Source organism: Xiphophorus couchianus, chromosome 22 (assembly GCF_001444195.1).
Source record: "Xiphophorus couchianus chromosome 22, X_couchianus-1.0, whole genome shotgun sequence".
Taxonomy (NCBI): Eukaryota; Metazoa; Chordata; class Actinopteri; order Cyprinodontiformes; family Poeciliidae; genus Xiphophorus; species Xiphophorus couchianus.
The window spans coordinates 20,339,045-20,359,623 of NC_040249.1; the positions used below are offsets into that span (position 1 = coordinate 20,339,045).

At 37.2% G+C, this 20,579-nt stretch overlaps 1 protein-coding gene across 3 annotated transcripts in view; it reads right to left on the bottom strand.

Annotated features, from left to right (window-relative positions):
• Positions 1–615: 615 nt before the first annotated feature.
• The window catches only part of sertad2b (SERTA domain containing 2b), a 34,611-nt gene continuing 14,647 nt past the window's right edge, over positions 616–20,579 (bottom strand). The window contains exons 2-3 of one of the 3 annotated variants that reach the window (XM_028005928.1): positions 18,098–18,279; positions 616–2,043 (exon numbers count right to left, since the gene is read on the bottom strand). In XM_028005928.1, the coding sequence (XP_027861729.1) occupies positions 879–2,039 (1,161 nt within the window). In that variant the 5' untranslated portion in view covers positions 2,040–2,043; positions 18,098–18,279 and the 3' untranslated portion in view covers positions 616–878. Of the gene's footprint in view, positions 2,044–17,358; positions 17,474–18,097; positions 18,280–20,579 lie in introns of those variants that run through there. The other 2 variants (XM_028005931.1, XM_028005929.1) reach the window with 2 other exon arrangements.

Here is a 20,579-nt window from a genome sequence, read left to right on the forward strand (position 1 = left end):
TTGAATGGTTAGGATAGATTTATGGAATATACAAAACATATTAATACATTTTTTTTCACAAAATCATTGTTAGATCTGGTTAGTTCTGTTTACTTTAGCTCCTCTCAGAATGAGAAGTTTAGGGCTCTGTCACTTTAAATCCAAATAAGCTGCTGCTGGTCTCGCTCCCAACTCAACGTTTACAATCACAAGTGAAAATGGCTTCAAAAAGATGCGCAATTTTACAACCATACATCTTTGAAAAGCAGAAGAAAAGTCTTAACAATTTTAAAAAGAATGTAGCAAGTGGTTTCCAGCTGAATAAATGCACTGGCGTTCTTGGGTTGCTAGGTAACGGGGCTGGGCTCAGCTAGGGTTGCTAGGTAACGGCACAGTAGTGGCCAGGTTTTTGAAAAAGAAAAAGTTCCACTGGCAGATTATACTACTTCCAACATAGGAAAATGTCTTTTTATAATAATCTGCCAATGGAACTAGTACTTTTTAATCAATATTATGGAATTATTTACTTAAAACAAGCTCATATCTTGGTGAAAAGTTACTTGTGAGTTAGTTTTGTCTCATTTCGAGTATACTAAGATATTTGCACGAGAAACTAGACCAAAAATACTTTCATGTTTTTGCAGTGTGTATGCTTTGCTTCCTCATTACTTCACTTCCACACCTAGAAAGGCGAGCACAGTGCATGAACAGTGTTGTGTAGAAGTAGTAGTTGTCATAGTAGTACTAGTTGACATCACCTTTGATGTTTACAATTACCGACCTTAGAAGAAAAAGTCTTTTAAAGAGATAAAAACAAAAGCAATCCCAAATTTTTCCATCCAGTCCGTTTCTCCAGGTTAATAAAATGTTTCGCAGGTGGAGGTGAGGGTGTCGCTGAATCACGACCCCACCAGCACCTCCATGATGTGGTCCAATTCTGTCAAATCAATTTTAAAAGGCTGATTGGCTGAAACCTGGGGGGCGGAGCCGCTGTACGGTGACACCAGAGTTTTGAGGAGGTCATCGGCGTTCACCACTGGCGAAAGCTTGGCGAGACCGCCGCCGCCAGCTGTGGCACCTACGGCCCCCGCTGTGGTGCAAGGGTCAAAGTCGTACATGGACGTGTCAATATCGGCGAACAGGACGTCGTCCAGCGCCAAGTCTGAGAGGAAACCCGAAGAAGAAGGGGACGAAGGCGAGGGGGAAATGTCTTCCAGGCTAGCAGGGGAATGTGCGGGCAGGAAAACAGCAGCTGCCTCTGGCTTAGCACCCACTGTCCTGCAGTCTCTGGTGGAGCCTGTGGGTGATGAGAAAGGGGATGGAGTGGGAGAGGTAGTTATGGTCATAGTATTAACGGCTGCTGTCCGTGTAATGGCGATGGGAGGAGCCAACTCCATGTCACTCGGAGAGGATGAGAAACTGTCGTTTGATAGGACAGTCACACTAGAGGACAATTTGCTCATTAGCGCTGACGATGGAGCTAATGGGGGCGGAGACAGAGGAGGAGTGGGTGGAGACGGCGCGCAGAATGCCGAATCCCCACCATCCTCTTCTAGTAGCGAGGCCGGAGTGAGGCAGGCGTCCAGGGGCGCGGCGCAGCCTTCCAAGCGCTGGGGCGCCGGGCAGCTGGGAGGCACCATCGGGTGGGGCGAAGGTGGCGGAGGAATCACCGGCATCAACAGCGCGGATGGTTGGGACAGGATGCCGAAAGATGGTGGCGCCTCGCGGAACCCCTCGTCCATGGGGTCATCAGGCGGCGGCGAGGGCGGCAGGAACAGCGGCCGCAGAGAGCCCTCCTGCTTGAGCTCATCCTGTATGCGGCGGAGCATGTTGTTGATGAGGACACGGCGCTCCAGGCTGGGCTCGCCAAGCGGCCGCTGGCTGTAGAGCTTCATCAGGGAGATGTTGAAGATGGTCTGTCTCTGAAGGGTGTAGGACACCTTGGAAAGACCCTCCGAGGCAATGCCTACCCCCGCTCCCGCCACCGACGCCTCCAGCGTTTTGCCTTCCAGGCCCTCTTCATCCTCTTCCAACTTCCGCTTTGCACCTTTACAGAACATATATCTAGACAACACAAAACAAAAGGAGAGTAAACAAGTTAATCAAGTGCTCAGATAAGAAATCATTAAGACACGAATCAGGTCTAAAGTCTAGTGTTGCTCCTTCGCATTCAGTGACTTAAAGCTCAGAACCTAAATAAAGTCACTCCAGACTTCATGGAAATCTGTTAAACCTAAAGGTCCTTCCTTGAACAGGGTAGGATAAGTCCACATTGTGTCTATTACTCTTTTTGGACAAAATCATTCTTAGACAATAAGACTTTAGTCTCGTCAGTTCTACCTACGAGCTGTTTTAGGACCACTTATCACTTTAAATCCAAATAAGCTGCTGCTGGCCACGCCTCCAACTCAACAAAGCATTTGCAAAATTGTTTTTTTTTAAATTAGCAGAACATCTACAAAGTTTTGCACAATTGGTTCCACAATTACTTGATCAGTACATTTGAATGATGCTATTGTATCCCCTCCTTTAGTGCCGCCCTGGGCAACTGCCCATATCAAAAAAACGCCTCTTTTGGGGCTTGTCGTTAAATCGCATCCCAAATCCAAAATCACTTCTTTCATACAGGAACCAAAGTTTTCTTTGGGAAAGTAAGAAGCTGCAAACAGAAAATGAGCATATTGGATTTGGAAATAAAAAAAAAAATAAAAATACAGACAAAGTGAGCAGCTGGAGAGGAAACCTTCTCACACCAAGTTATGTAATAGCAGTGCTCCCTGCTCAGCACAAGATCATAGGCCAGATTTAAAACCCAACCTTTGGCCACTCCTCTTTTTATGATATTAGAGGAAGAACTTGCTGGTTGTGGCGGTGAGAAGGGTACAAGGGGAGCAATAATTTGGGTGATTTTATAAAACTATTGAGAAAACAAAGAAGAAGAAAATGGAAAAGAAAGAAAGGAGCTGCTGCAGTGTGTTTGATTTTAATCCAGGCTGACAGGCAGCCAGCCGCCGCCTGAATCACGGCGCATGCGTCTTCTCTCAAACATACACACACACACACACACACACACACAGGAAGTGTAAGCTGCAGGCCCAGTCACCACGACCGGTTGGTTGCCATGGCAAACCGAGTCAGCTGGGAATTCACCCAAAGAAACGACAGTGAATGGGACGCGGTGGAGGGAGGAAGAAGAGTATAGGAGGAGGATGAGGAAGACAAGCGAGAAGCGGAAGCAGAGGAATAGGTAAAGTAATGAGGACTCCATCCAGAGATGCAGATAAACCCACAATCGCATCTACCACTAGGCCAAGGGTGTTCAAAGTGAGGTCCAGAGGCCATTTGCAGAACCTGTCCTGATTTCTTGCGGACCCCAACCACAATTCAAGAATAAATTACTACAAAACTACGACTATTGAATCAAAATCTACTTACAAAAATGTTAGATGCAGTAAAAAGTGATAATCTTTTCTGAGCTTTCTAGTTTCGTTCCAAATTGAAACACATCTACTGACAACTTGTACTCTAAAATGCACCTTTGTGCACCCAAATGTGCTTTTAATTGCTGTATTAAAATTTGGCTAAATACACTGACCTAAATCCTATTTTTATTGCCAAGACTAGACAAAATATTTTTTCAGATTTCTCATGTTATTGCCTAAAATGCAGTACCATAGAATTCCTTTGGTCTACGCTTGATTATTTGTAGCAAAGGATGCATCTGTAGGTAAATAAGTACTACTAAAAACATGTGGAAAGTTCAGTCCTTCCTGTTTGACTCAACATTAATACAGTATAGTGCTGATCTGATTAGTTTTTTTGGTTAACCAATTAATAATTGGATAAAAAAGGTGTTTGTTTTACAAAATGTGAACCAGGTGAATTCAAACAATGACAATTGAGGAGTTCTAGGTAGAACATATCTACAGACAAAAAGTGTTTTGTGTTTTAACAATGCAAAATGTTGACATTTTTGTACAGATTTGACTTAATTAGTGCTCCGAGGGCGGTGTTCTTTCAGCAAATGGCCTTTTGAAGAGTGTGTATATAGCTTACTATTAATTGTTTATTATATTAGTTGACTATTATTTCAGTTATCGATTAATGTATAATATAACTGAAAATGACGGGTTCCAACCGGTTTGCTGTTGAAAACTGTAGCGGAACAGATTGGAATCACCATAGTAGGGGTGTAGCGATACAATAATCTCACGATACGATATTCTAATCACAATACGATATGTATCAAAAATATTTGGCAAACGATACAATTTGATGCACTTTTAGGACAGAGTGATTTTAGTGACATTTTGTGTTCCATATACTTGGATTTAATTAACTGAAAACTGATTAAAAGCACCAACTACACAATACCTGACTCTGATTGGACAGAGTCTAACAGACTACAGTTGGACAAAATGATTCAAAGATGCAGTGAGAAAATTCTTTTCTGTCATTTAATTCATGTGGATTTGACATAAAACTCAAAGTTTCAACAGTGATCCAGAAACTGAGTGGGGAGATCATCAGCCTCTGTAGACTCTCAATATGCAAATTACTGCACTTCTGTTTTTCTTTTGGACATAATGTGGCTGCATTTTGGAGTAAAAAAAGTCTTTTAGACTCTAGGAAAAAGGCTTTTCTACCTTGGCTCCCGGAATTAGCCGTGGCTGTAAGCTGTTTACTACTAGCTGCTGGGGGAGTGGCTCTGCCTCACCCCGTAGTGATCGACTCCTTGCAGCTGCGCAGCGCCGCCATTCCCCTGCTTGGATCTCTGAGTAGCTGCCTCTCAAACTGCCAGGATCTCATTGTACTCTCAGTCTCTGATACTCTTTGTCAGTTGCTAATAAGAATGATCGAGCCGCCATCGTCATTATGGAAATCCTCACTGCACCCAGAATGCGGCTGCGGGTTTCCCCTCTTCGTTTCCCAGCTCAAAACAGAGCGCCACTGCATGCTGCCTGTTCATTCTTCAGGTAATCTTTTATATAAAGAACAGAAACCACTATGCTAAAAGCAAATAAAGTGGATGCCACTAGTCGCTCTGATATCCAAACTTTGCATTAATTTCGCGATCTCACTGCTTTTGCTGCTGCTCCGTTTGCGCCGCTACTCCGATCCGCTTCTCTTTCACGGTTACATACACAACTTTACTTCGTTTTTTTAGCAACAAAATACAGCCCCTAGTTATTTATTGAAGATTTGATTTCCAAAAACAAAGGAATCTAATGTTGCGTTTCGTTTTTTTACGTTTGGAAGCTCATTCCCTTTCACATAACCGGAAAAGACGGTTTTTGACATTTCTCTGACATTTGGAAAAATATGGTTTACTTATTTTAGCATAACTCTGGTTTTACTTGGTCTATTAATAGAATTTTAAAACTGGTATGTAGTTTATAATGTGCACTTTAAGCACACGTTGAAAGTGACACTGGGGGAGGCGGAGTCTTGCTGCTACGCCGTCACAAACCAGACACGTTAAAAAGACGGTATAAGCCTATGGACCCCTACGGTTTAATGTATCGATACTCGCGGATGAAAAATCGATACCTTCCGAAGGGGCAGGGGGGGAAATCGATAAATATCATAAAATCAATATAATTATACAGCCCTACACCATAGCAACCGGTGACTCAGTAATATTTCAGTCTCTGCTTCTTACATTACTCAGCAGATTTTTATTTTGTAAATAAATAATCCAGTATCTAATAAGTTGGGAATTATTCACAGACTTGAACAAAGTATTCACACTTGCATCACACCAAGCGGCATCAGGTTAATACGGTTACCAGGACCAAGACCTCTGTAACCGTAACGTCTTCTTGGGAAGATGTGAACTTCTCCATATCTTCCCAATAATTTACATCGTGAATATAGATGCATTAGAAGAAATGAAAAGAGTTTCTGCCAGCTGGATAACATCTGGCATTAATGCGTTCTCACGTCGGCACTCCTTCATTGCAGCACACTGACTGCTGCTGCTGCTGCTTCAGGAAAATGGAGATTCAGAGGCGCGAGGAATCAAAAAACGGCATTTCAAAGCAGAATGCTGCTGCTGTGTGACTGAGAGGCAAAGCAGCTGCACATGTGTGACTCACAGAGCCGCGGCAGGCTGGTTGGGCTCTCTCACACACAAGACGCACACAGCGCAGGGCTGACATACCAGAGGTGCCCCACCCGTCACATTCCTCTTCATTATCCTCCTCTCGCCTCCGACTATCCGCTCCTTCCACACTATTTCACCCGTCTTTAACATCCTGCAGCTTTAATTCCTCCAATTTCTCTACAGTAACTCCGTTAAAAAAAAGAAAAATGCATCGTAAAAGAGTCAAAGTGATAAAGCACAGCAGCAGAGCGGGGTCACGCTGACTGAAAATCCTACCGAGTCCAAGTTAAACTATGGAGCCAAAACGTTCTGAAAGTGTTTCCTTTAGAGAAATGCAGTGAAATACAAAAGTCCTGACGCTACGCTTGTTTTCACATTTGTTGGCAGAAACTTATATTACAACTAGAGACGCACCGATCTGGCTTTAACCGGCTCATACAGATTTCTGGCATGATTAAGAACAAACTGCTTGAAAGCTACAAAATGCAGATAAAAAAAATTATTTCCCAGTTTTTTTTTTGTTTTCCAACAGATGTTTAGTTAAAAAATGCTAATTATAGAAAATATATATTAAAATGCCATTTTGAGTATTTGTTTTACATTTATTAACTATGATTAGGCCTGTAGCAAAAAGCAATTATGCAGTTAATCACAACATCAATTAAAATGAGCTTAATTTCCATTTGGATGATTGATGATTGATCAATCAATGATTGATTGAGATCAATTTTGTTTGTAGAAATATAGTCCATTTTATGTATTGTTTTGGTTGTAAGTGGGGCTCCTTCTCCTTGTTGTTTTATTGTAGATATTTAAAATGTCTTCCATTGATCTTTAAGAGCACAAACTTGCATTATTTTATCAATATCAATATATTATTTGAAAAAAGTCTAAAAACCACAACATTGTCCTTTATCACAATATTATTTACCATCCAGCAAAATTTGTTATGACAGGGCTAACTATGCTAATTTTTTTTATTACCTTTGTAAACCCATTTAAAAACAATTAATCTAAATGAGTAAATATCTTTTGAAATATCTGCAATATTGTGTTTCAAATTTATTTTGTTCTGTATGGTTTAATGTTATGTAATGCATTAAGTGAATGAGAACTGTTACAATAGATACACAATATCAGAAGCTGTTTCCTCACTGCTACGTAAACGTTAGCTTATAAAACAAGAGGAAACTGATGGGTCTACGTACATAAATAATCCTTTAATCTGTTTTTCTTTTAATCAGATAACCTTTATCGAACCAAAATTACCTTCTTCTAGGAGATATGGTTTATCGGAGTCAGACAATCACATTTCCTTAGAGTGGACCATCACAGAAAATGACTTTACATGAGCACAATATGAAAAAGTCCAAAATAGTTTGAGAAAACCAAATTATTAAAAGGTACAAAATGACTAAATTAACTGAAATTAAATAAAACATCTCTTTTAAAGTAATGTCTAATATTATTTTAGCAGCTATAATAATAATTGTTGCATTTGTATTTATACAACATGCAACATTTTCAAGGTAAATTTTTTAACTTTTCCAGCACGGCTTGGGAGAAAAAAAAATTCAAATGAACTAAAAAAAAGACAGTTTCAAGTCACTATTGTATGATTAAAATATTAGAACTAAAATATAACAAAATGTTTAGAAAATAATTTCATACACCTTGCACACATCACTGATTTGAGAAAAAACACAACTTTAACTTTAAAAAATCCACTATTTTCAATAACTTTGTTATTGATAAGTCATTGAGCCATTAGGAATAATCAATATTCACTACATTGAAACAATCCTAACAAATTGTACTAAGGTAAATAACTTTCATGGTCAAATTATATACTAAGAAAGTTACAAAAAATATATTCAAATATATTTTTTATATGCTTTTTGGCATTTACAAATACAAATAATTTTGTTAATTTTAGCTGACCTAAAACTTTAAAAGTTTAGCTACATTTAACTTCAGACAGCAAGGGGGAAAAAAGTGTGTTTTTATTACAAAATATCTGGATTCAACCGTAAATATCATTTTCCAAATTTAAGATTTTAATCAAACGTTATGTTGCATTTTATCACAAAACTGTGAAGCACTTGGAAAGAATGAAGCACTTTCCAAATAAGTCAAGGATTTCAATGGAACCCTGATGTAAATAAAAGCAGATGTTTGGCTTTAAATGCGAGTTTTGTTTTACCTAAAAGGTTGCGATGACGTCAAAATCCCAACCCGTATCCGAAAAAAAAAATAATAAATTAACGTCTTGGTTTTCTCTTCCTTTAGCTGAACAAGGGTTAACTCCAGTTAACAACAAATCCATGTAACTATCCAAGGATCGCTACAGACGAGGAGGTAAAGTCAGGTGTGTGCATGAATGGTGGGTGCTGGATGCCAAACATTAAACATGCGGTCTGATGATATTATTCCTGGAGCCGGCTGCGTGTGCGTAGTGCAGTAGTGGAACGGTAGTGGACGGCCTCTGCAGTGATATTATGATCCTGTAACCGGATATGCTGGTTTCCATGCCTGAGCTGCACTTCCACCCCTCCCCCTCACCTCCCTCCACGTTGGGCTATTTCAGGTTCTGTGGATGCACAAAGTACTAACACACACACACACACAGTGCTGCAGGTAGATGAAAGTGGCTTTCTCCTGAGTGCATCCATCTCTGCATTTGCACATGCATTCCAGACGAACGGCTGCAGTCATGACTGCATTTTTCGCTGCGATGCGCCCGACTCTGCCTGAGGACGAAACTCTCCAGCTCACCTCTGTGAGAATTCACCTACTGCCAAGGTTATTACAGCTAACTAAAGCTAACGAAATAACAAAAACTGAAACAGAGAAAACATTTTTGTCAACTGAAGTACATAAAGAAAACTCATTATAGCATGTGTTTATAAAACTAATTGAAACATTGAAATTATAGACAGTTTCCTTTGATTTCATGTTTATGAATCTATTTATTAGCCTTTCAAACTGATGTGAAATTTATTTCTTTTTGATCCCACACACAAGCAGTTTACGTCACTCCCAGTGCTGGACAATAAATCCATAACAATATATACTGCGATAAACCTATCAACAGAATATTCAATATTCAATATATAGAATATTCAATAAACTTCAATCCTGGGAGATGTAGTGAATTCAGCCTCTAACAGCTAGCTAAGCTAGGTTGGTGGAATCTACTATCTCACTCACTCTTTGGTTACCTAGCAACTCACTCACTCACTCTTTGGTTACCTAGCAACTCACTCAATCAATCTTTGGTTACCTAGCAACAGCCTGCTGAGTAACTTGCACAGAAGCAGTTGTAATGTTTTTCCACTTTGCCTCAAAACTGCTTTAAAATAAACAAAAATGTGGAGAGAAAACTGTGGATAAAAAAAGGAAAGGTAACACCACCAGGTAGGCAGCATTTCAAATATTTAAAGTGGAAAATGTTTTGATTAGCACAAAATGTTCATGTTGTTTTGTGAGTATAACCAAATTTATTTGTTAAAACTACAAAACAGTGGTAAAAACAGAAAAATATTCTAATAGTCATAAAACAATTCTGTTCATATGATATTAAAATACTGGAAAAAATTAAGTTGTTCTCAGTTGTGTTTTGAAAATACAAAACTTACAAGTCACTTTACGACTTTATGCAAAATTAACATTTCGTTTTTGTAGTTAACTCATTATTAATATAATTCAGCTGTGATTCCAATCACTTTAAATTTATTTACATATATTTTTAGTCAATTCTGTCATTTTTGCAGGAAAACTATGGTAGACACAGCTACCAAAGTTTCTTTTAAAAACAACACTTTCTCTTGAAAGTGTATTAAGAACTAGCAAACAAACTGAATTAGACAAAAAAAATAAAAAATAAAACTAAACCATAAAGAAAAATGCAAAACTATTATAACCCTGTGTGTTTTACTCTCTCTCATGCACACACACAAAAACACACACACACACACACAATGTCGTCCTAGTAAACACATTCCAGATCAAACCCAGAGGAAAAGATAGCACATTGTGACCAGACCCCACTATGCTCACTTACACAAATTAAGATACCATTACCCCAAGATGACAGCCGAATCATTAAAACTGGTTGTGTGACATTCCTAAAATCCACATTCAAGATTTATTCATCCTGATATCAGATCTGATTATCGACTTCTTGTTGGTAACCAGGAAAACACACAATGAGAGTCACTTCCTAGCAGCTGCATAATCAGAAACCGCAGACATGAAAATGACACCGTGACACAGTTCAACACGCACCACTCAGCAAATCAAGGTTCTGATACTTCTGATTAAAGAAAAGCGGAGGAGATAGACGATTACGCACTGAAAAATGTTTTGTCTTTTTGATTTGAAGAGTCTCAAGGGCAAAGGAGAATCCAGAGTTTGATATAATACCAAGGAAGACAGCAATGCCAATGGCAAACTTTATATTTACAACCAATAAGCCTGTCATAATAGCACATTTTCTGGATGATAAATTGTCTCAGAAGTTATTGCGATAAACGATAATATTGTTGTTTTAAGACCAATATCAAGTAATATAACGGTAATGGCATAATAATGCAAGAACACATTCTCAAAGACCAATAAACTGAACATTTAACACTGAAATATTTTAAATATCCACAATAAACTGAGACAACAAATAAAAATAATTGTGAAGTCTCTATAAACAAAATTGTTCTTCAAATCAAGAGCTAGTAGAGACCAAAAAAACCAGACTGAAAACTTTTTACCACCCAGTTTTTGGTAGAAAGAGAGAAAAACAATAAGTCATCCAAATGGTAATTAACAAGCTTGCTTTAATTTATCCTGCGATTAACTGATTTATTGCGACAGGCCTATACACCGATGTCAAAATTTGAGCCAACTGTGAATGAGACTTGAAACAAATAAACTGATTAATCGATTATTCAAATAATCACCGACTAATTTTAATCGATTAGTCATTAACTGGAGTATACAGACTCAAAACAAGGCAATTTTCTGAAAAAGCAATACACTCAAAGCAGTGATTTAGGCAAAACTGCGCAAAGAAATATACATTTTCCATTTAAGAAAATGATGTAGAAAAGATGTAAAAAAAAAACAAACTCTTCCAGCAAAATCGTTTTAGCTTCATCCAGTTCAAATTATGTCACAAAAATCTCTTATTAAACATCTTAATTGATTTGTTAATTGAGAAAATAATCAAAACAATTTTCCCTAAACTGTATTGATATTAAGTCAAGCAGAAAGAACTGAGCTCCTCACATGTCATACACTAAATAATGCTTTCTTATTGCACTTTAGTCAATAAAATGTGCATTATTATATCAAAAAGGGAGTTAAATTGCTTATTTGCATCTTTTATCGTTTAAAAAATTCTAAAATTCTGCAGAAAGTACCAAGTTTTTAAAAAAAAATCCGATTAAATGTCAGAGATAATTCATAACTAAAATCAAAGTTATTAAAAAACACTTGAATAACTTCTGTTTTAGCTTATTTTATTTTAGGGCTGCACTCTTTAGGATCTCAGGTATTTTAAAATGACCAGCTGGTGTTTATAAAACCTCTTTGAAATGTTTTTCCAACTCCTGTTTATAGTTCTACTGGCAAATTATTTCACTTATAAAACATTTTTCACAAATGGGATAATCAACTACATTTTCATCAATATTAAGGAATTATTGCCTTTACACAAGCTCCTATATTTTTCAGAAAAGTTACTTCTAAGTTTTGTCTTATTTCAAATATGTTGAGATATTTGAAATAGACCAGAAATACTTGGTAAGATTTTGTGTTATTGTAGTGTGAAGGAGCAAAAAAGTGCAAACGTGAAAAGAGAAAGTGATTTCATGATAAGCAAACAAACAAAAAACAGGAACAAATTATTTTTAAAATTTAAATCAGATAATTTCTGTGAAAACACAAAGATCTGTGGGGCTCCTTAACGTTTATAGTTGTTGATAAGAAAATGTATCTCTACCCTCAAAAGGAGTAACAAAAGTAAATGAGGTAAAGGTGTTTCTTTTTCCAGCATTACAACAAGTCCAAATCAACAAATTGCTCCAAAAGAAGAAACTTAAAGTTCTGGAAAAGCCCAGTGAGATTCCAGAACCAAACTAGTCGGATATTTGGAGAATGACTGCAAGGCGGAGGAGATCAATGGCGGGATATTTCTTCTAATATAATTGCAAACCAATAGCACATTTCAAAAAATTTTTGTTGAAAAACAAAAAAAGCATCTCAAAATGAAACTTTGAGAATTTTTTCCCAATACAAAATATATTGAGAGTAATTTACAATGTGTAGTCCATAGTTGAATGTACATTTTGATACTTTTTCAAGTTATTTTCTCAGATTTAATTTTTTTTTCGGGGCGTGCTGTGGTGGCACAGGGGGTTAGCACGCCCCACGTTTGGAGGCCTTAGTCCTCGACGCGGACGTCGCGGGTCCGACTCCCGGTCCCGACGACCTTTGCCGCATGTCTTCCCCCCTCTCCTCACCCTCCTTCCTGTCTGCCTACTGTAGAAAAAATACGCGCCACTAGCGCCGCAAAAACTCTTCGGAGAAAGAAAATAAAATAAAAAAGATTTAATTTTTTCAGTAATTTTCTCAGATTCTTCTTTTATTTTTTCCAAAATCAAATCAGACATTTTTTCTAATTATTTTTAGATTTATTTTATTTTATTTCAATTTTTCAACTCATTTTTTCAAATAAATTTTTGTATCAGATTTTATTTTTTTTTATCATTTTAATTTTTTTATTATTTTTCTCAGATTTCATTTTTAACAAAATCTGTTTTTATTTTTCCAATTTTTATTTGAGACCAAGTTTTATGAATTGCATTCTTTTCAAATCACATTTCACAGATTCTGTTTCACATTTCTTGGGGCGAGACTTCCTTTGGAAAATGGCAGAAAGACGCATTTCTATTCGTCTCAGTGGATGTTAGCAACAACGTTTCTATTGGTCGACTTGGACACAAAGCTTCAAGAAAGTATTAGTATATGGGGCTGCACACATATACGTTATAAGTTATTTTACATTTATATGCAACATCAGTGTGCCTGAAATAAAGTCTGCAATCACTTTAAATAGTGGATAAAACCGCTAATATTACGTCTGCCTCACATGAAAATGATTCCAGTTTCTGCGAAACCGAAGAAAGACGGGAAAATATGGTAAAGATGAGCCACAACCAAAATAAGCATGCAAGCAGTGTGTGTGCGTGTGTGTAGGAGTGTGTGTGTGTGTGTGTGCGCATGTTCCCCGAGTCAAAGTGATCACAAATGCTCACATGACAGAGGTCAGCTGGCTATCAGAGAATTCACCACAGGCTCTTACGTAATGACAGACCTGGTTGCAAAACACTACAGTGGCACGGCGCAATAATGCAGAATCTACCTAAAAAAACAGAACTGCAATGACAGACAAGTCAGCAAACATCTCAACACCTGAAAGATTTAACTTTCCTGACTTTAAATGCATTAAAGTCCAAGCGTGGGCCAAAGTCATCAAGTCAAAATGCCATTTTTAAGAGCTGAAGTCACCAAAATGATGTCATTTTTTAATCTATTCATTAACAAACTAATTAAACTATCTTAATTTATCAGGGAATCATACTTTTTTAGTAGAAACCAATACTTCAAATGAATTTTGCTTGTTATATGAAAGGCATCAAATTTGTTTATTATTTTGTGTTTGAATGAAGAAAACTAAGAAAGAATATTTCATCTACAATCAGAATTAAAAACAGGATCTAGGTCAGTTTTCATTTGAAAACACTTGCTGTATTTACCCAAGTTTTAATACAGGAATTAAAAGCACGAAGGGAAGCACAAAGTTTAGAAAAGATGATCACTTTGTGTGGCATTTAACATTTTTGTGAGTAGATTTTAATTTAAAAGCGTGTCCTAATTTATTCTTTACGATGTTGTTATGGCTGTTGAGAGAGAAAATAAATAAATAAATTAAAAAAGAGGAGTAAATGTCCACCAAAAACTGAACTTTTAAAGAAAAAACGTGAAACTTTCTGAGTTTGAAAAGCACAAAAAAAATGCCAGAACAAAATTTAGAAAATTTTAGATTGATCTCAGAAATTTTGCAGAAAAGAAAACAGAAATTTCTGTTTCAAAAGTCAAATTTACGAGTGTTTTTTTTTGTTTTTTAGACAAAATTCTGATTTTTTTCAGGCAATTTTAAAGTTTTTTCAAGAAAATTTCTGAGATTAATATAAAAATTTTTTAGTTTTTTTTTTTTACAAGCAAATTTTCAACTTTACAAACTCAGAAATTTGCTTGTTTTTTTCTAGTAAATTCCCATTTTTTCTATTGAATATTTACTTTTTTCCCCCTCCATCAACAATTTGCAATCATGATGTCTTAATTATGACTGGGGGGCCTCAAACAATCAATCCAGGTGCCACAAATGGCCTCTGAACCCTACATTGAACACCCTTGGTTCAAAGTGAAAGACCAGCCTTCGGTAGCTGATTAAAGTCCATATCAGCGACACTGACAAACGGGTGCAAAGGTCAGGGACAAGGCTGAAATAAAACGTCTCTCTTTCTGTTTGCAGTCAGACTCTGCACTAAGTCATTAGATAAACAGATCCTAAAAGTGAATGTTTGGGAAAACACACACATCCACAAAGACCAAACTCCTTCAAAACAGACACAATCTAGTGTTCTGGTGACGACAAGGATTACTTTTACGTAACCGTGCCGTCGCTCCAAAGGTCAAACCTACATGTGCAATCAAAGCAAACTCGTGCACATCCCAAATTTTCCGGTCCGGGAGAGCGTCTCTGATCACACACTCCTTCCCCGTACGCACTCACTCTTAAGTCTATAAATAAAAGGCAGAAGAAGAGAGCAGATTTAGGTCAGCAGACATGCTGCTGCTGATGAGCGGGTTCTTCTCTGACGGAGAAAGCAGGCGCAGGATTCTGGTGCCGAGCATCGACACGAAGCCAGCGCCCGTCTTATTACCGCACCTTATGCCTTGATTTTAATCCTAAATTTACTCATCTCAGCCACACTGCCTGCTGTTGTGGTGGAGCGTCGCGGAAACTGGCTCTGCAGCATTTATGCACCGAGTTTGAGCTCTCTTCCAAGCCCGCCAAGCACCAGATGTTCAGATCCAGCTGAAGGCAAGTGGCTGTTCTGAACACAACGCGACAACGTCCTAAATTAACTGATAAAGTCACAAAATCTGATAAATTAAAAATAAAAAAAACAGACATAAATGTCACACTTTGTTTTTCTATGCTTAATAACTATGTATGCACAGATTCACTTTTTTCACGTCCAGACACGATACAGATATCCGAGGTTTAGTATCAACCGATATTAACCCGACACAGAAAAACATTTCTTTTTTAAAAACACAGAAAATGTAAAAAATATTTAAACCTGAAATATTAAACTTTTCTGGTTGTAAATGCATCAATGTTCAAACTTTTGTGACAAAATCATCAGCTCAAAACTGCTAAGTTTTTTTTTTTACCTTTACAGAAAAAAAATCTATTTTTATAAACACAGAAAAAGGAAAGAAAAGTTAGCAAACATCAACACCAGAATCATGTATTTTTCTAGCTTTAATTTTCTAGCTTCAAAGTCCAAACTTTTGGGCTAAAATCAGGTCAAAAATACTAACGGGCCAAAAAATATAATTTTTTACAAACCACAACAACTACATGATAGACAACAAATAAGCTAACGTTCAAAAAACTTCTGGATGATCTTCAATAGCTAACAGCTAAATGTGACACATTTATGTTTTCTATGTTTAGTGACTACGGATGCACCGAACTACTTTTTCCACTTCCGAAACCGATACCAATATCTGAGGTTTAGTATTAGTCGACATCGATCTGATATATATAAACAATGCTGAATTGACTTACGACATTTCTTTGTTTTTAAAACACATATACGTTACTGAATTACAAATTTATTTGATAACTCTGCACCAGTAGAACACATTTAAACACACCAACAAACTTGGTCAAACATTTAAAAACTAAGCAACTTTACTTAGTTCTGTCAGTTCAGTTAGGAATATAACAGCCAATGTGAAAAAAAATAAAGAAACTGACAAAAAATAAGTTGTAACAAACTTTCTTTTAAATGGTTCAAAAGGTGCAATAAGGAATTCTAAATATAATGTAAAAAACAAAAAAGCATGACGTCACTCAGAGCAAAGCATATTTCTTCAATATCAGGACTGATACAGATATTAATATTTGTGCATCACTATTTGATTTGATAAGCTGTGCACGATTTTAAAAAATTTGAACGGATGTGAATCTGTTTAGACGCACTCTTTCCTTTTTATTTACAGACCTTTATTGCAAACAATAAATGTCCGCTATTACGCTTTGTGTAATAAATCTATATATTTAAAACTTGACCTGGATATGTCTGTGTGTGGCGGCTCTCGAATCTCTGACTCCAACAAAGAGCTGAACAATGTGGCTGAAAAACTTATCACGATATAAAAGTTTCATATCAGTCGATATTGATCATTATTGATTAGTTTTTGTTTTAAATATCTGAAATACTGCAAAACTAGCGGCTTGTTTTATCCACACTTGTCACTCCATGAAGTTGTTGTTTATTTTTAAGAAGTTATGAGGCACAGTGAAGAAACTTTAAACTGCTGCTGCGCAGTTATCCGACAGGTTGTTGCTAGGTAACCAAAGAATGAGTGAGTTAGTTGATGCCACTAACCTAGCTTAGTTCACAGTGAGAGGTTGAGCGGCTAAAGTCTTTCCTCTGACTTCGTCTCCCAGAATGCTGTGCGTTTCTGGATCAAAGTTTACTGAATATTGCACACGATGTATTATCTATTGATATTGGTATCAATAAATATCGCAATATATATTGTTGTTGACTTATTGTCCACCTCTACTTCAATCTTGATTAGTGCGACTCTCCCCAAACTCTTTAATGGATTTCCCTTCATCTTCCACTAACAACTGCCTGTGGATCTTCTATCAAACCCACTTTTTTTCTTTCCATTCAACTTCCCATTAATATCAAAAATAGCATTCTTGTGAACTACAAAGTTTTTTGTGGACGTTCTCAATATTTTTTTTATTGTTTCTACATGATATTCTGATTTTTCTATGAAGTTTTAGCTGCAAATTAGCGAAAATAAACGCTACACAAGTTTAACATTTCAAACTATCTTTTCAATTATATTCTAATTGACTGAGATGCACCTGTATTGCCACTCCTGACATGTTTATTCACCTCAGCTCCCATCAAAACAGTGTGTGTGTCCCGTGGGTCCCTGTCTGGACAACGTAAGCAGTAGTAGAAGACCTCTTGCGTGACCTACATGCTGCTTGTGGGTAAAAACCAAAGGAACAAGGAGTGAAGAAGAGGTGCTGTCACCAGAAGGTGGCTGCTGTGTTGTGGTGCAGATTACAAAACAGAGGCCCCTCCACTAATACAGCTCCTGGTTCTGGTATTTAGCAACAAAATCCCTCAGAAAACACACATTTATGACACTAAAACTGTTATATAAACTGAATTAAATGTTAATTCAATCATGTTTTTGTATACATTTGTCATTAAACTGACTTAACGGGGTCATTTTATGACGTTTTTACAGTATTGTACACATAATAAGCCATAAAAAAGTGAGGTCCAGTCACTGAGAGTATTTTGGGACAGCCCAACTGTCTTTTTTTACGGTCTGTGGAAAGTTTATCAGACGCTTTTTCTCCGCAGTCCTAAACTAAGAAGCAGAAGGACCGCCCTGTGTCAGTAACTGGAATCCACAGCGGATACACACACAGTAGCAAAACTTCTCCACCACCTTACTGTACTGATACCGAAACACCAGCAGCCGCCGTCTCTATTATTCATTACAAATAGGTTAACGCTCTCATGCCGGTGTGTTTCCCCCTCTCAGCGTTGTTTAACTTAGCTCCTTTTTTTAAAAAAAAAACAAACAAGGGGGTCAAACATCGAAACGGAGGCTTACCAGATCCAGATCCGCCGGGGGTCCACAGAAAAACATGAGGGGGTATTTAAACAGTCCAGTCGGCAACAGAAAAACAATCGGTCCTCACTCCCGGAGACTCCGCCACACAATGGCGCTGATAGGAGGAGAAAACAGCCTCCGCTCGTTGGAACGCTGATGCTTTCACGGCCTGTCGGATTCACCTACAACGAGACCGCTTTTTAAAGCTTCCGCGTTCACAATTTATAAGTGAAGCCAATATTATTAATAAAACGCCATGTACGTCACTGTTTTCCACCTTAAATCAAACGTAAAAAACGAAGAACAATCTGTTTAGAGGTTTCATTAAACGTTTATCTCGCGAAAACGGAGAAAGAAAAGGAACAGGCAGCAATTATTAACTAATTCGTTTAACTATATACTAAACACCTCAACTCAAACAACAGCGTGAATATTTTAATCTACTTTAATTTGTTTCTGGCCTGTCATGATCTAATTAGGCAAGTAAGAGAAATGTACGAGGATTGCGTGAAAGCAGCAGGAGAAGCTGAAACCGAGCAGCTGCCCCGAGAGCGGAGTTTAGCCCCGCCCACCTCCAATACAGTGTACGCGGGCACGCACACTCACATTAACAAACTCCGAGCTGAGAGCTGAGTGAAGCAGCGTAACTTCACTCAGTCAGTGCAGATTGACTGGCAAAGTTTGATCAAAGTATCAAATTACTAAATTAATGAAATACCAAAAAAAATTAAAAATATATATATATTAACATTTAATGTAGTTATAAATTGCATAATTCAGATTTTAATTAATAAGTCCAAATATTTATGAATTTATTAGATTTGTTTATGGTCTCTCGGGGCCAACAGTTCCACAATTATATATTTTTCTTATTAGTATTAGTAATGATTAAATAAAGTTGCAAATGCAAACAATAAGCTAGCATAACTAATGAATGCATGTATCCATAAATATCTGCATGCTTAAAATATTTTTAAATACACAATAAAGCAGATAAACAAATGCAAATATTCATTATATGATACAAGCATATAGAATAATTTCAGGATTGATTTATTTACTGTACAATCCTGTGTTGTAATGAAGACTCTATATAGAATTTACTACATAAATAAATCCTTGAAAAGTTATATATGTAATAAATTAAATTCCAAACAGATAGAGTAGCATATAAATAAAATTATTAGAAGGTTTCAAATTAATAATATATATTAAATGTGAAAATAATCCAATGCAATTTGGTGTTCAGGATTATAAAATAACCAAATAAATTCTGAAATAATTCTAAGCTTCTAAAATAAAATAGATACATCTAGATAAATTTATTTTTTATCTTTGTTTATTATAGGATATATGGAAATTGTGGACATTTGACAACACTATAAAAAGTAAAATAAATATAGAAAAAAAATCTAGATTTCAAACAGATGGGGAATACACATTTTAAATCTAAAAATATATATATATTTTTTTTATTTAAAAATTGCCACAATTAAATGAAGACCACTCCAAAAACAGAAAGTGGACTATAGCGCAGGGCATTCTGGGTAAATGGTTCACTTTTTTTTTTCTGATGCCGCTCCATTTTTGTTTACATTTCGTGAAGAAGAAAGTTGCGTTCAGTGTCTTCTTCAGAGGTTTCTGTATTGTTCCCTCGCCTGTGGGGGTGCAGCGCCCCCCACAGGCGAGGAGGGGAACATGTTTTCTAATTGTGTGGTTCATTTAACCCAATGCAGTGTGAAAGAAAACCGCAGCAGCTGAAAATGTAACAAATGTTGCAACTTTTGGTCCCCAATCAAACCGAATCTACTGACTGTTAGGTCGTGTTTTACAAGCAACCGGTCTTCTGACTGGACCGGGTCGTAGTAGAAGTCTTCTTACTGGAATGATTAAAGAACTTCAGCTGGACGCTCTTTTTACAGTTACACCTGTGCTAATGAAATGATGGCCCTGGAATGGAACAATTTCAGCGCTTTCAGCTGAAAAACGCGCTTTCTGCAACATATTTATACGCAAAATATTATGAGTTTTGAGCAGGTACAGAGTCTGCAAATCACATTACAAGTAGGCTTGTTGCAATAAGTGATAAATCAATTAACCGCAAGATGAATTAAAATGAGCTCAATCATTTCTGTTTGCATAATTTATATCCTCTTTTTCTTCTGCTGAGCAGCGAGAAGGGATGGCTCTAAATAAAGATTTCAGGTCAAAAACAGGAAATGGCTCAGTGAGCAGGGAGGGCAGGGCCATAGCAACACCAACTGGAGAGCAGTGCCGACAGATTCCCTCTCTCCCCCCCTCTATCTATCTTTATTTATTCTTTGCTCTTCTTTTACTTCCTGCTCTGAGCAGCAGCCACATTTTACCACACCGGGTACTCACGTTTCAGATGCATTCATCCAAAGACGTAGCAAGCGTATACGGCCGTTTTGGTCCGTCTTTATTTCCCTTTTCATGAGGCTGAGAGTGCGAACCTGACTCA